The sequence below is a fragment of the Giraffa tippelskirchi genome, chromosome 5 (genome assembly GCF_054371585.1).
Source record: "Giraffa tippelskirchi isolate mGirTip1 chromosome 5, T2T-mGirTip1v1.2.pri, whole genome shotgun sequence".
Classification (NCBI taxonomy): Eukaryota; Metazoa; Chordata; class Mammalia; order Artiodactyla; family Giraffidae; genus Giraffa; species Giraffa tippelskirchi.
Window position 1 is genome coordinate 151,143,286 of NC_137279.1, and position 12,799 is coordinate 151,156,084.

At 40.8% G+C, this 12,799-nt stretch overlaps 1 protein-coding gene across 8 annotated transcripts in view; it reads right to left on the reverse strand.

Annotated features, from left to right (window-relative positions):
- LRRC7 (leucine rich repeat containing 7) overlaps positions 1-12,589 on the reverse strand; it is a 574,473-nt gene extending 561,884 nt beyond the window's left edge. For 7 of the 8 annotated variants that reach the window (XR_014053757.1, XR_014053759.1, XR_014053758.1 and 4 more), the window contains exon 1: positions 11,214-12,589. Coding sequence is in view for 3 of the 8 variants with exons in the window: in XM_081490660.1 (XP_081346786.1) it covers positions 11,214-11,215 (2 nt within the window). In the remaining 5 variants the exon portion in view is untranslated. The remainder of the gene's footprint in view (positions 1-11,213) is intronic. The other variant, XM_081490664.1, reaches the window with a different exon arrangement.
- Between the last annotated feature and the right edge of the window lie 210 nt (positions 12,590-12,799).

A 12,799-nucleotide genomic window follows, 5' to 3' on the forward strand; every position in this document is an offset into this window, starting at 1 on the left:
AGAAGCCTGGTAGGCTACAGTGCATGGGGTCGCAAAGAGCGGGACACGACTGAGCGACTTCACTTTCACTTTTTCAGTGTGAATACTGGAAACTATTATATTACTTTTATACTATGAGCCCACTAGACTATAATTCTTGACTCATTAAAATGTTCTACTTTTATACCAAAATATACCATTTTATCTATTATTAAACAATATTAAAAACATTAAGTGACATTTAAGGCAAGAAAATATTCATCCATATACCTAGAATCCAAATTCAAGTTTCTTTTTTTGGCCTTCCTATTTATTTTCACACATTATCTTACAAAGAAATTCTACCTGAAAAAAGTAGAAGATTAAAAATATATTCCATTCTAAAAATCATGGATAAATTTACATGTGCAAAGAAGACATGTACCCTTGAGGTTTGGGGCCGTCTTAGTCACATGCAGAGCCAAAAGGGGTAACAAGTATATCCTCAAGACTGACTGCAAAGGGACTGATATTATTCCATTCATAGTCGGCATTACACCATGTATTCACAGCTGAATTTATACTAATTAATAAATAGTAGAGAAGATATATGGGATTCTTAGGTGGCTCCATGGTAAAGAATCCACTTGCCAATGCAGGAGACGCAGGAGACATGGGTTTGATCCCTGGTTCAGGAAGATCTCCTGCAGAAGGAAATTGCAACCTACTCCAATATTCTTGCCTGAATAATTCCATGGACAGAGGAGTCTGGTGGGCTACAGTCTATGGGGTCACAAAGAGTCAGACATGACTGAGTGACTGAGCACACTGGGCTTGGCTCAGGGAGTGTATTTAGAATGGGATGCATATAGAGTGTACTGAGGACTAAGAGTTTGATATATATACAATTGTATTTAGAAAAAACAAACATTAAACACTTCATACAAACAATGCTCTTTTTACTCACTAGCACATTTTAGACTTTAAGACAAATGCATCCTCAATCACATATCTTCTTAGTTTTTCCAATATATTTTTGTAAATGAGCATGCACCCATTTGCTAATTAATATATTTATTAACTATTAATAACTATTTAGTAACTATATTAATAAACATTGATAAAGCTTATTTTCTTCATAATTTTTATACAGAAAATAAATATGTGTTGCAATTCTAGTAGTTTCTTTTTATACCAAAGTACAAAAATACATCACCTTTGCACCTCTTCCCTTGTTCATTTCCCACTTTGGCTTACTATGTTTGTTTCAGCAGCTTGCTTTTTGTCTGCAGAAAGCAAACCTTAGTTTTATCGAGATAGAAAAAACAAGCAAGTAAGAAAATAAGCAAGCTAGCAAGCAAAGAAGCAAACACAAAACACCTTCACTCCTTCTAGTACCTGTCTAAATAACATCTCTTTAAATAGCATTGGATATTTTGTAAGATAAAACATGTATTAATATGGAGGTAGTTCAAACCCTGGATGGATAAAGGTTGACATCTTGTCTTATCTTTAACACTCAGTCTTAGGACATTCAGATATTGTCATGTAAAATGTTGTGTGGGATTATATTCACAGATACAGAAATATGTTCCGTTCTATCACACCCACGAGTCCCAGAACAGTACACTGAAAGCTGGCATGAATAAGATCCATTCCACAAATGAAAAGCATAGCTAATCTGCTGATAGGTAATGAACTACTTTAGTCACTAATTTTTTCTTCAATTTTAAATACTATTGCTATACTAAGAAATTTCATTTGTCTTTTAAAAATGGTTATTAGATGTGGCTATTAGGTACATCTTGCTAAATAAATATGTTTGTTTGTAGATATTTCTATATGCCTTTATATAAGCCAAATACATATTTTAAGAGCAAGTGTTAGTCACTCAGTCATGCCCAACTCTGTGATCCCATGGACTGCTGCCCACCAGGTTCCTCTGTCTATGGGATTTTCCAGGCAAGGATACTGGAGTGGTTTGCAATTTCCTTCTCCAAGGGATCTTCCTGACCCAGGGATTGAACCCGGGTCTCCTGCACTGCAGGCAAGTTCTTTACCGACTGAGTTACCAGGAAAGGCTGTACATCATAATTTAAAAAATATTTTATAGTTGCTGTTAATATGCTTTGTAGCAGGTTCAAAAACATCTTGCCTTAAGTTTCCCAATAACTGAAGATTCTGGATAAAATAGATTCAGAATTTTAGCATCAGAGAAAGAATTAAACAAGAACATTTGTTTCAAATTTGTCTCATGAAAGAACAAAGAATTCTTTTCTTTAAAGTCATAACAGTCATAATATAATAGATAAACAGATATTTAGCAGCAAGAGGGAACTTATTATTTCAAAGGGCCCTTCAAAATATAACTTTGTAATGCAAAAATATTAATAGAAATGAGTATGCTTTTAAATGTTCCAGCTGTATCATATTTTGCTTTCCTGAATAAAAATCTTTCCTAATCAATATTCAAGGCAATGTTTTACAGAAATGCCTAACCTCATTTTAAGGAATTCTTGATTTTTGGTAAGAAAAATATTCGATTAATGCTTTAATGTAATTAGCAAATTTAGAAGGAAATTAATTCATTTAAAAGGAATTGAACTTTTTCCATCATCTGACATTTAGTTGTCATTATTCTAAATAGATCAGTAATTTTAAAGAACATTTTAAATTTCATTAAAAAGAATATAGTATCAAAACTTAGAACTCTTTAATATTAGTGAAATTAATTCCATATTTCTTAAATAATGGTACCTTTTTAAAAATAGAATACTTCATAGATGTTAAATGTATAGAATTAAGCTGCCTAGACAGTCAAATCAAAGTGGAAAGATAAGGCAATTGTCCAAAACACTTAGGCCAAATAAAACCTCAGGCCAAAATAAAATGAGAAAGAAGTGTATTTTGGGTGGGTCATCCTGTTGGCTGACTTCATTAACCTAATTTATTGGATTAAGGCTCTTTTCCCTATTTTCCTTTGCTAAGGTGTAAAAACTTCAGAGGTTCCAAGGGTATGGTTTTAGTGGCAGAGGTTGGGAGTGAAGATCTCTGGTTCTATTTATGTTTCTCTCACCAACATATATGTAACCTTGTACAAGAAAGCAAATTTATCTGGACTTATCTGGACTTAGTTTCCTCTTTTGTAAAATAAGACTTGATCTCTTCAAGAAAATTAGAGACACCAAGGGAACATTTCATGCAAAGATGGGCTCAATAAAGGACAGAAATGGTATGGACCTAACAGAAGCAGAAGATATTAAGAAGAGGTAGCAAGAATATACACAGAAGAACTATACAAAAAAGATCTTCACGACCCAGACAATCACAATGGTGTGATCACTCACCTAGAGCCAGACATCCTGGAATAGGAAGTCAAGTGGGCCTTAGGAAGCATCACTAAGAACAAAGCTAGTGGAGGTTGTGGAATTCCAGTTGAGCTATTTCAAATCCTGAAAGATGATGCTGTGAAAGTGCTGCACCCAATATGCAGGAAATATGGAAAACTCAGCAGTGGCCACAGGGCTGGAAAAGGTCAGTTTTCATTCCAATCCCAAAGAAAGGCGATGCCAAAGAATGCTCAAATTACTGCACAATTGCACTCATCTCACACGCGAGTAAAGTAATGCTTAAAATTCTCCAAGCCAGGCTTCAGCAATACGTGAACCATGAACTTCCAGATGTTCAAGCCGGTTTTAGAAAAGGCAGAGGAACCAGAGATCAAATTGCCAATATCCGATGGATCATCGAAAAAGCAAGAGAGTTCCAGACAAATATCTATTTCTGCTTTATTGACTATGCCAAAGCCTTTGACTGTGTGGATCACAATAAACTGTGGAAAATTCTGAAAGAGATGGGAATACCAGACCACCTGACCTGCCTCTTGAGAAACCTGTATGCAGGTCAGGAAGTAACAGTTAGAACTGGACATGGAACAACAGACTGGTTCTAAATAGGAAAAGGAGTACGTCAAGGCTGTATATTGTCACCCTGCTTATTTAACTTATATGCAGAGTACATCATGAGAAACGCTGGGCTAGAGGAAGCACAAACTGGAAACAAGATTGCCGGGAGAAATATAAATAACCTCAGATATGCAGATGACACCACGCTTATGGCAGAAAGTGAAGAAGAACTAAAGAGCCTCTTGAAGAAAGTGAAAGAGGAGAGTGAAAAAGTTGGTTTAAAGCTCAACATTCAGAAAACTAAGATCATGGCATCCAGTCCCATCACTTCATGGCAGATAGATGGGGAAACAGTGGAAACAGTGGCTGACTTTATTTTTCTGGGCTCCAAAATCACTGCAGATGGTGACTGCAGCCATGAAATTAAAAGATGCTTCTTCCTTGGAAGGAAAGTTATGACCAACCTAGACACCATATTAAAAAGCAGAGACATTACTTTGCCAACAAAGGTCCATCTAGTCAAGGCTATCGTTTTTCCAGTGGTCATGTATGGATGTGAGAGTTAGACTATAAAGAATGCTGAGCGCCGAAAAATTGATGCTTTTGAACTGTGGTGTTGGAGAAGACTCTTGAGAGTCTCTTGGACTGCAAGGAGATCCAACCAGTCCATCCTAAAGGAGATCTGTCCTGGGTGTTCATTGTAAGGACTGAGGTTGAAGCTGAAACTCCGATACATTGGCCACCTGATGCGAAGAGTTGACTCACTGGAAAAGACCCTGATGTTGGGAAAGATTGAGGGCAGGAGGAGAAGGGGACAACAGAGGATGAGATGGCTGGATGGCATCACCGACTCGATGGACATGGGTTTGGGTGGACTCAGGGAGTTGATGATGGACAGGGAGGCCTGGCATGCTGGGATTCATGGGGTCGCAAAGAGTCGGACATGACTGAGCTACTGAACTGAACTGAAAGTCTTTTCCATCTCTGAAAAGTTATGAACTCATGAGATAGTAAGATGACAGCTATGTGAGAGTGCGTAGTATAAAATAGTGCAATTACAGCTATATGTGTATGTGCGTGGTATGCTCGATGTTCAACAATATAATATTACCCTAAGGACATTGCTAATATTTAACAATCATGGAAGTTGAAATAGGTATTTGATTTAATTACAATAGCTTTTATAATTGTCTTAAGAAATTAATTACACTTGAAGTAGGGAAGAAAATTTTTTTCACGCCTTGAGTTACATCAACTCAGAATAACACTGGAGTAAATATTCAAGGTGATGTCAGTGCTAAAGACTATGAGGTTTGAGATACATCTCCTTTCTTCACAACTCTGTAGGTTGCCTACTCATGGTAAGAACTGCAATGGTGAATTACTGGATCCAGAACACTTAATCAGTTAACACTTAAGAAGTCTATTATTTGCACTGTTAAATTATTTTAGCTACACCATTTGTGTTACATTAATTCTTCAAATTCAGCTGACACATTTTAGCTTTGTGTTCATTACTCACCTTTTTAGTGCAACAAATACCCTCATAACATTTAGGCACTATTTCAGTAAGGTTCATTCCCTGCCTTTCCTTCCATTAGCGAATAATTTGATAATGCAGACAGACATCTATAAAATATTTTTCCACTACACAAATATATCTTTATATCTTTCAATATGATAATAGCATAAAAGCCTATCTTTTTTTCTTAGGGAATTAAGTCAAATAGCTTTCTTAGACTGTTTTTCACATCTTTTTTCTCTGTTAACTCTATATTCCACAGTACAACTTCCTTCTCTTTCTCCCTGTGAAAATCTCATAATGATTGTACTTACACTATCAGTATTTTTCTTTTCAGGTCACCTACCACATCTGTATTGTATAATTGAAACCTATAGCTTCTCACTTCTTCTCATACTATCTTACTTCTTGAAGAGCACAAAATTTAATTCTCCCTCTCTGAATACACACACACACACACACACGTATCCTGAAATTCCCTTGTTCTTAACAAATTTGTTATTCTATCACCTTGGGCCCGGTATCACTATTACCTAAAGATGCTCTCAAAGTACTGAACTTCATGTACAGCAAAAATATACTGATGTAACTGAAGAAACTGCTTCACTAAGAAGGAAGTAAATGAAGTCTTTAAACAATGTTAAGCATCTATTCTAGTATTAAAATATTTAAACAGATCATGCCAATGCTAATATAAATTTTAATACTTCATCTCTGGTAACAACTATTGCTTCCATGTTTATTAAAGTAAAAGAATATTTTTGTACAGAGATTTTAAGTAATTTATCAAGCAGTAAACCATATAATGAAAGGGAGTATATGCAGGAAATCCTTTGGGTTATTAAATTTATTTAATAATTTTCCATGTGTCATTGAATGACGAATGATAATTTTTCTGTTATGGTTAATAATTTAAATAGCATACATGATACCTCTCTAGGGGTTTATATATCAAATATATCATCACTGTTTCAAAGTAGATACGACAGCTATTGACCCAAAATTGCTTTATTGAAAACTTCCTTAATGTGCTTTTATATGACAGGCTCTAACAGTTTATTAAGTGTTTCTGTCATGAGTTAATTACGCCAGGAAGACAAGCGGCAGTGTTTTCTATACCAATATTAAAAGGTGGCCACGAAAGTAATGTGGTGCATTATTGCCAAATATGTTGATAATTTTGAAAAGTTGTTTCAAAATATTGTTTTTTTTATTCATTAAGAAATAATTCAATGATCTACAGATTTCAGTTATTTAACAAGTACCAATTTTTGCCTATGAGGGAGAAGACATGGTATGGAGGAAAAGGTACAGGAGACAAATCTGAATTTAAATCTTCATCATCTTCTATTTAATAGCTTTGTGACATGGACGTATCACTTCTGTCTTTGAATCTAAACATTCTAATTTTTCAAATGGTGATAATATTGTTTCTTTAAAGATTATTTGGAAATAAGCACCTGACTTAGGAACTGGTAGCTCTTACTGTAATTAATGCACTATGTTAAGAGAAGCCAGATGATCAGGGTTGGCTCTTGGACACAAAACCTCATGAATTTTAAGCACTTCAATTAATTCCAAATTTCCTATTTAAATAGCATGCCTTAAAAGCATATTCCATCACTACATATAACCACATATACACACACACATTACTATGGAAAACCTGATTTATACCAAAAAGTTGATGTTGCACTCCTCTAAAATGTACCATTTGTCTTATTATTTGCCATGTATTAGAGTTATACATTAGGAAGTATTACTACTTCTATTTTCAGCATTAAAGGAGATTTCGCTTGTATTACCAAATCACATGTTAATTCTGGAAGTATAATAATTTTCGTTTTCTTAATTTTCTTTCACTATCTCAGGATAATTCATTAGAGTATTTTCTATAAAAACATGAATATTTCTAATGATTAAAGCCTGATTCACAAAACATGGCTAAAAACTTTGTAAAGGAAAAATATTACTGATTTGTGGCCATCATTTTCCAAATATTGTTGACTTATGGTACCACTTTTAAATTTGAGTTTTCATTGACAATTCACGAATCAATATTTTAACATATGTACAAAACCTATCATCTAGGAATCTCTTTTCTGATTTTGTAGGCCCTCAGAGTATAATTTAATAGCAACACTATATGGTCAAACTGCTCTTTCATATTAAAATTCCAATTTTTAATCCTGAGGCATTAAAAATCCTCCATTGAATACTGATGTAGTAAAGAGCTTCAAAGAGAAACATGTCAGGGTTCTCGGAAGATCCCAGAATCATCTTCAGTATGTTCTTCCTTGGAGATATGAATCACTTACTGGTCAGTTGGCTTGGCACAAACTGAAGTTCTATTCTTTGTCATAGATATGAATTAATGTTTCCCCCAAAGTCATCTTGCAAATTCACGTGACTGACTAGACCCAGTCAAAAAGAAATGTGGATGATACTCTACAAAGCAGCCGTTGTTACTGGAGAGAACCAAACAAGTAATGTCTTTTATTAATTATTATACTCAACAAATAGCACATGTTCTCTAAATGAGAAATTTTCCAAAAAATATGAAATAATTTATGTGAAGGAAAAAAGGGAACAAGGATCCAGAAATAACTCAGATGGTAATTTATCAGGAGTTGGTTACTGTTTGTGTACTCTGTTAATCTGGGTATGAAATGAAATGATAATATCATGGAATGAGGGAGCCACTCATATTGAAGCAAAAGGCATCAAAGATAAAATTATAGTAAAAATAGGTGTAATTTTGATACATCAACCAACTTATCTTCAAATTTTCAAGTATTTTAAAAAGGTGAATATTTTAAGTCATTTAAAGAAACTAGGTTTTTGTATCAAGTATTACCATGGACTACAAACTGCAAATAAGAAAGATCTAAGAAATGCCCTGAGAATTAACACTATGTGGATAATACTGCCATTTAATGATTTTATAATTGCTAAAGATTCAGTGATATTAATTTCCATCTTTGCAATTTTTAAAAAATAAAAAGCACACCAAAATACAGACACACAAAACACTTTAAGCTATGTTTTGAATTTTATAGAGGAAGCAGAAGAATTTAAAGCTTATAAACAGCAGTGAAATGGGATTTTAATTAAGAAAATTTTAATGCCAGCCTAAAGCAGCCCTAAAATTCAGAATAAAACATGGCTACTGTAACAGAAACAGGTTTATTTCTTTAGGAAGTGGTTTCTAATTCTGAAGCTGCAAATGTGCAGGCACACGTGATGGGGAATGTAAGGGTTGCCATGGTAAGTACACATCTTTTCTTGGACAGTCAAGTATTTTTAAAAATGTATAAAGAACTTTCACTTCATAATATGTCATGGAAACTGACTCTGCTTTCCTTACCAACATATTAGTATGATGCAATGCAACACAGTACAGAAATAACCCACATTTTAAAAAACTTCGGCCCATTAAGATCGCTTCTAAAACATGAAGTGAAAAATGAAATGAGAAATCTCCAAGTCGGAGAACTAATTAAATGATGGGTCTAGAACAAATTCTACTTCCATTAAATTAATAAATAATCACACCTCAGGACATTCCACAGGCCTGATACACTCCCTGGGCGTCCAGATGCAAACATCACTAAACATCACTCTCAACATACTTTGGTCATATGCTTTATTTTTAAAGAAAAATAAAATCATTCCTACATTCCTACTTTCTCATTCTTTCCCCGTGAGACCAACGGTTTTCAAGAAGCAGGGATTTGACTCTGCTCTACTGTCTTTTGCACAAAATCTCCTGGAGGTGTTCTTAAGAGTCTGTGAAGTCAGCTCAAGACGCCTGGATGGAGGCGTGACACTTGGACTGGGGAGGTGGCAGAATCTGTTGAGAAACGCAGCAGGTTCTGAGGCGCTAGAGAACCCACGTGTACAGGGGCTGGGGAACTTTTCTGCCACGTCTCCAGCAAGGAAGGTCTCACTTTTAAATAGAGGGCTAGAGGCGGCGAGGAGCTGGGTGCGTGGAAGGTGGGCAGTAAAACAGGAGAGGTGGCGGCCAAGCAGAAGGTTCAAACCCTTCACAGGTATCTACTTGTGCTTCCCCACATTCTAGTCTCTCCCTCATCAACTTTATTATTTTTCCGTCTTACAGGAGCGTTTAAGCAACAGGGATGCTGAGCATCTCATAGGCTCAGCCTGGAACAAAGAAAATCGAGTTCCTAATACTGGATCTCTCCCGTTGGAGATCACGTGTCCTGCTTTCGCTGGAATGCACTCTTCTCGCCCACGCTATAAAATCTCTATTGTGCTTAGAAATTTTACCCAGGTTAAAATATGCTCACTTATGAATTGTTTTTTATCTACCAAGAGAACCACATTTCAACGTACACAGGTACACATTTACGTGGTGACCCAGTTACCACTGCAGGTGAATTCGATGTGTTGAAAGTGTATTGGGAAAGTAATGGAAAAGAGCAGGTGGAGGATCTTCATGTCTCACTGAGCGCACCCTCCCCTCCCCCGTTTTCTAATTTCTTTTGAAGAAGTTCGAAAGGAACGTGGGAGTCGTGGGAGTCGCAGATGGTTCCTTTTTGAAGCAGATTCCTGGGAGTTGTGAAAGTGACCCCTTCCCTTCTCTGCCTGGCACTGCGCCCTCTCGCCCAGCCCTCTCGCTTTGTGACTTGATGGGGAGGAGACAGTAAGGGAGAGGGCGGAGGCGGGTCCTTTATGCAGCCCTGATGGCCAAGAAGTAGTATAATGAAGCAATTTTGCAGCCATCTCCGTTATCATGAAGTCATACTATTTTTAAAGACACTCTGTAAAAGTCCTATCCCCATATTCCCATTCTTGACTCTGCAAACTGTAAAGACAGGAGACCCTTTGGCACCCAATTTAATTGTCCGTGAGCTAAGGTGCTATGCTTATCCTGATGCTAATGTGCTTTCCTCCCTCTTTCCACGTAGGACCCAAAACTAGTCCTGCATCCTTAATGACTCTGAAAGGAGGATGCAAGATGCTGAAGGGGGGGCCAGCACTGGGATTGGGAATAGTGCTGCTTCACCAGCTTCTCCGAGCAACACAAAGGAGATGTGTGGGCTGGAGTTTTCTAGCTTAGGCGAAAGGAGACATCGCTTTCCCTGACTCCCGGTAAGAAGGGCTGCGTTCCATCGCTCCCCCACTTCTTTTGGTCCTCCAGTCTTTTATACTCTTTCTTCCCCTTCATACCCCCCCAAAACCCCACCCTATCCCTTCAGTTCCCAATGGCATAAAGGTCTTCTAATTGTATTTTTCAAACAAATAGGCATCACACAGCAATACTACAGCTTCTAAGATAAAGGGACAAACGTGATCTGCCACAAGTGTGTGTGTGTGTGTGTGTGTGTGTGTGTGTGTGTGAGGGGGTGGGGAGAGAGAGAGAGAACGAATATCAAACGAGCGCTTCATCCTTCAGACACCTCCGGAAAAAGCTGACTGGAGATATTCAAGATAATAAAGAACTATGAGCAACCTCAGCTCAACCGTCGGTCTCAGCACCAGCACCCAAAATCGCTCTTTGCCTTCCTTTTCGCAATATGTAACCCTTTAAGCTCACCCGCCAGCCCAGGCCACTCGGCACTCCCCAGCACCCGCAACAGTAAGCACGCGATTCTAAATGCCCCGCAATCTACCACATCCTCGCCACCTCCACGGGCCACCGGGCGAGCAGCTCCCAGGGAGCGCTGAAGGCTCGGGTTTTCCTACCCCCTCCCCGTTCCGTCGTCCACCTGGATCCCTCACCTAGGGCGCTCACTGTCGCTGCGGCCACAAGCGGCGAGGCCCCCGCGACCCCCTTGGCCCCGGAGCAATAGTATCCTACTCACATAGCCGGCGGGAGAAACTGCCCATGAGGTTCCGGAGAAAGTGAATCGTGCAGCTGCCGAGGGTTATTCCTTAAAGTGTCCGGGGGTCCGCAGTAGAGTGGGCACGAGGGTCCTCGGAGGAGAGGAGGGGTGAAGGAGGAGCAGAGAAGGAGAAAGAGGGGATTCCAAGCAGCTGCCACGTTAGACCATGATGCCGGTGCCCTTCAGGTGGACAGCTGGAGAGGTTTCCGCGGGAAGCGGCCGAGGGGAAGCCCGAAGCGCTGGCGGGGGAGGCAGGAGCGCATCCACTCCCCAGCTTCCGCCTGCCTTGCGCTCCGCGCAAGCGACCGCAGCAGCAGAGGCGGCAGCGGCGGTGGCGGAGGCGCAGCTCCCTCCCCACCCCAGAAGGCTCCACAGACAATAAATCCTGGGAGGAGAAGAGACGAGCCGAAAAGGCGAATCTTGCACCCAACTCCGTAACACCCCGTGCCCGCTGCCGCACCTCTCCGGGGCGAGAATCCCCGGGGGACCCGGGAAGCAGCGGGCGGTTCAGAGGGGCCGTGCGCTCCCGCGGCTGCAGGCGACGGTGGAGTGGGCGGTTGCAGGTCCCTCCGGTGAGAACTCGCTGCCCAGGGGCTGACTGTCCGTGTCTTCAAGCCCGGGGTTCTCCCGGAGTGGGGTCCTCCTCGGTGCAGTGGCTTGGTGCACAGGTGCCTGGATTGGCAGGCGAGGAGGCGCTGCTCCTGCTCCTGGCTCTCGGCTGTGTCTCCCTGCTCTCCCCGCCCCCTCTCTTATTTTTCCCACCCCCTTTTCCGACGACACCAGCTGCAGCAGCCTCAAAGTGCTAAAACATGTCAAGGAGATTTTCCAGCAATAGGGGAGGGGGTGACCACTTTCACAGCACTCGGCTCCTTTTCGAGATCCTCGCCTGCCCCTCTGACCTCTACTCGGGCTCCCCCAAATTGTGAGAAGCAAATTCCCAGTCCGGCGGAATACTGAAATGGTCGCCTTTTCCCGGCTCTGGCTGTTTTTTGTAAAGAATGGGACGACTGGCCGAGCTCTCCGGGTTCTTTCAATCGCCCGCTGGGCTCCAAGCAGGTGCTGGAGGCACGGCGCCGCCGGGCAGCGCGCGGCCGCCGGCTCTTCCTGCTGCTCGACCGGTCCGTGGCGCTCCGGCGGCCCCGGCGCGGCGTCCTGCAGCGCGGGCGACTCCGCCGCACCAGTGCCTCAGGGCCTCTGCGCCTTCCCGAGCGCCCCGCACCCGCACCGGCTAGGTGACGCTGCGCCCGTGGCTCCGCAGGCTGCCGCTCCTGCTATCTCAGCAAAGAGGCGGCCGGGAGCGCCTCCTCGGGGTTTCCTCCCCCGCCCGCCTTCCCCGCTGCAGGTTGTTGGCTGCCAAGGAGAAAAGTCTCTGCTAGCGGTTCAGTCTCTTCACATTAGTCAAGGCAACGACCTTTGTGCCTGCTCTCGCGTTCCCTTCTCCTCCTAGGGCCGGGGTGGCTGCCCTGGGTGTGCGCAAAATTAGAAGGGGTTTTCCAACCACCCTTCACGCTTCCACCCCCTCTCCCCCGGCCAGGAACACACATTCTCACACTCACACACACTCA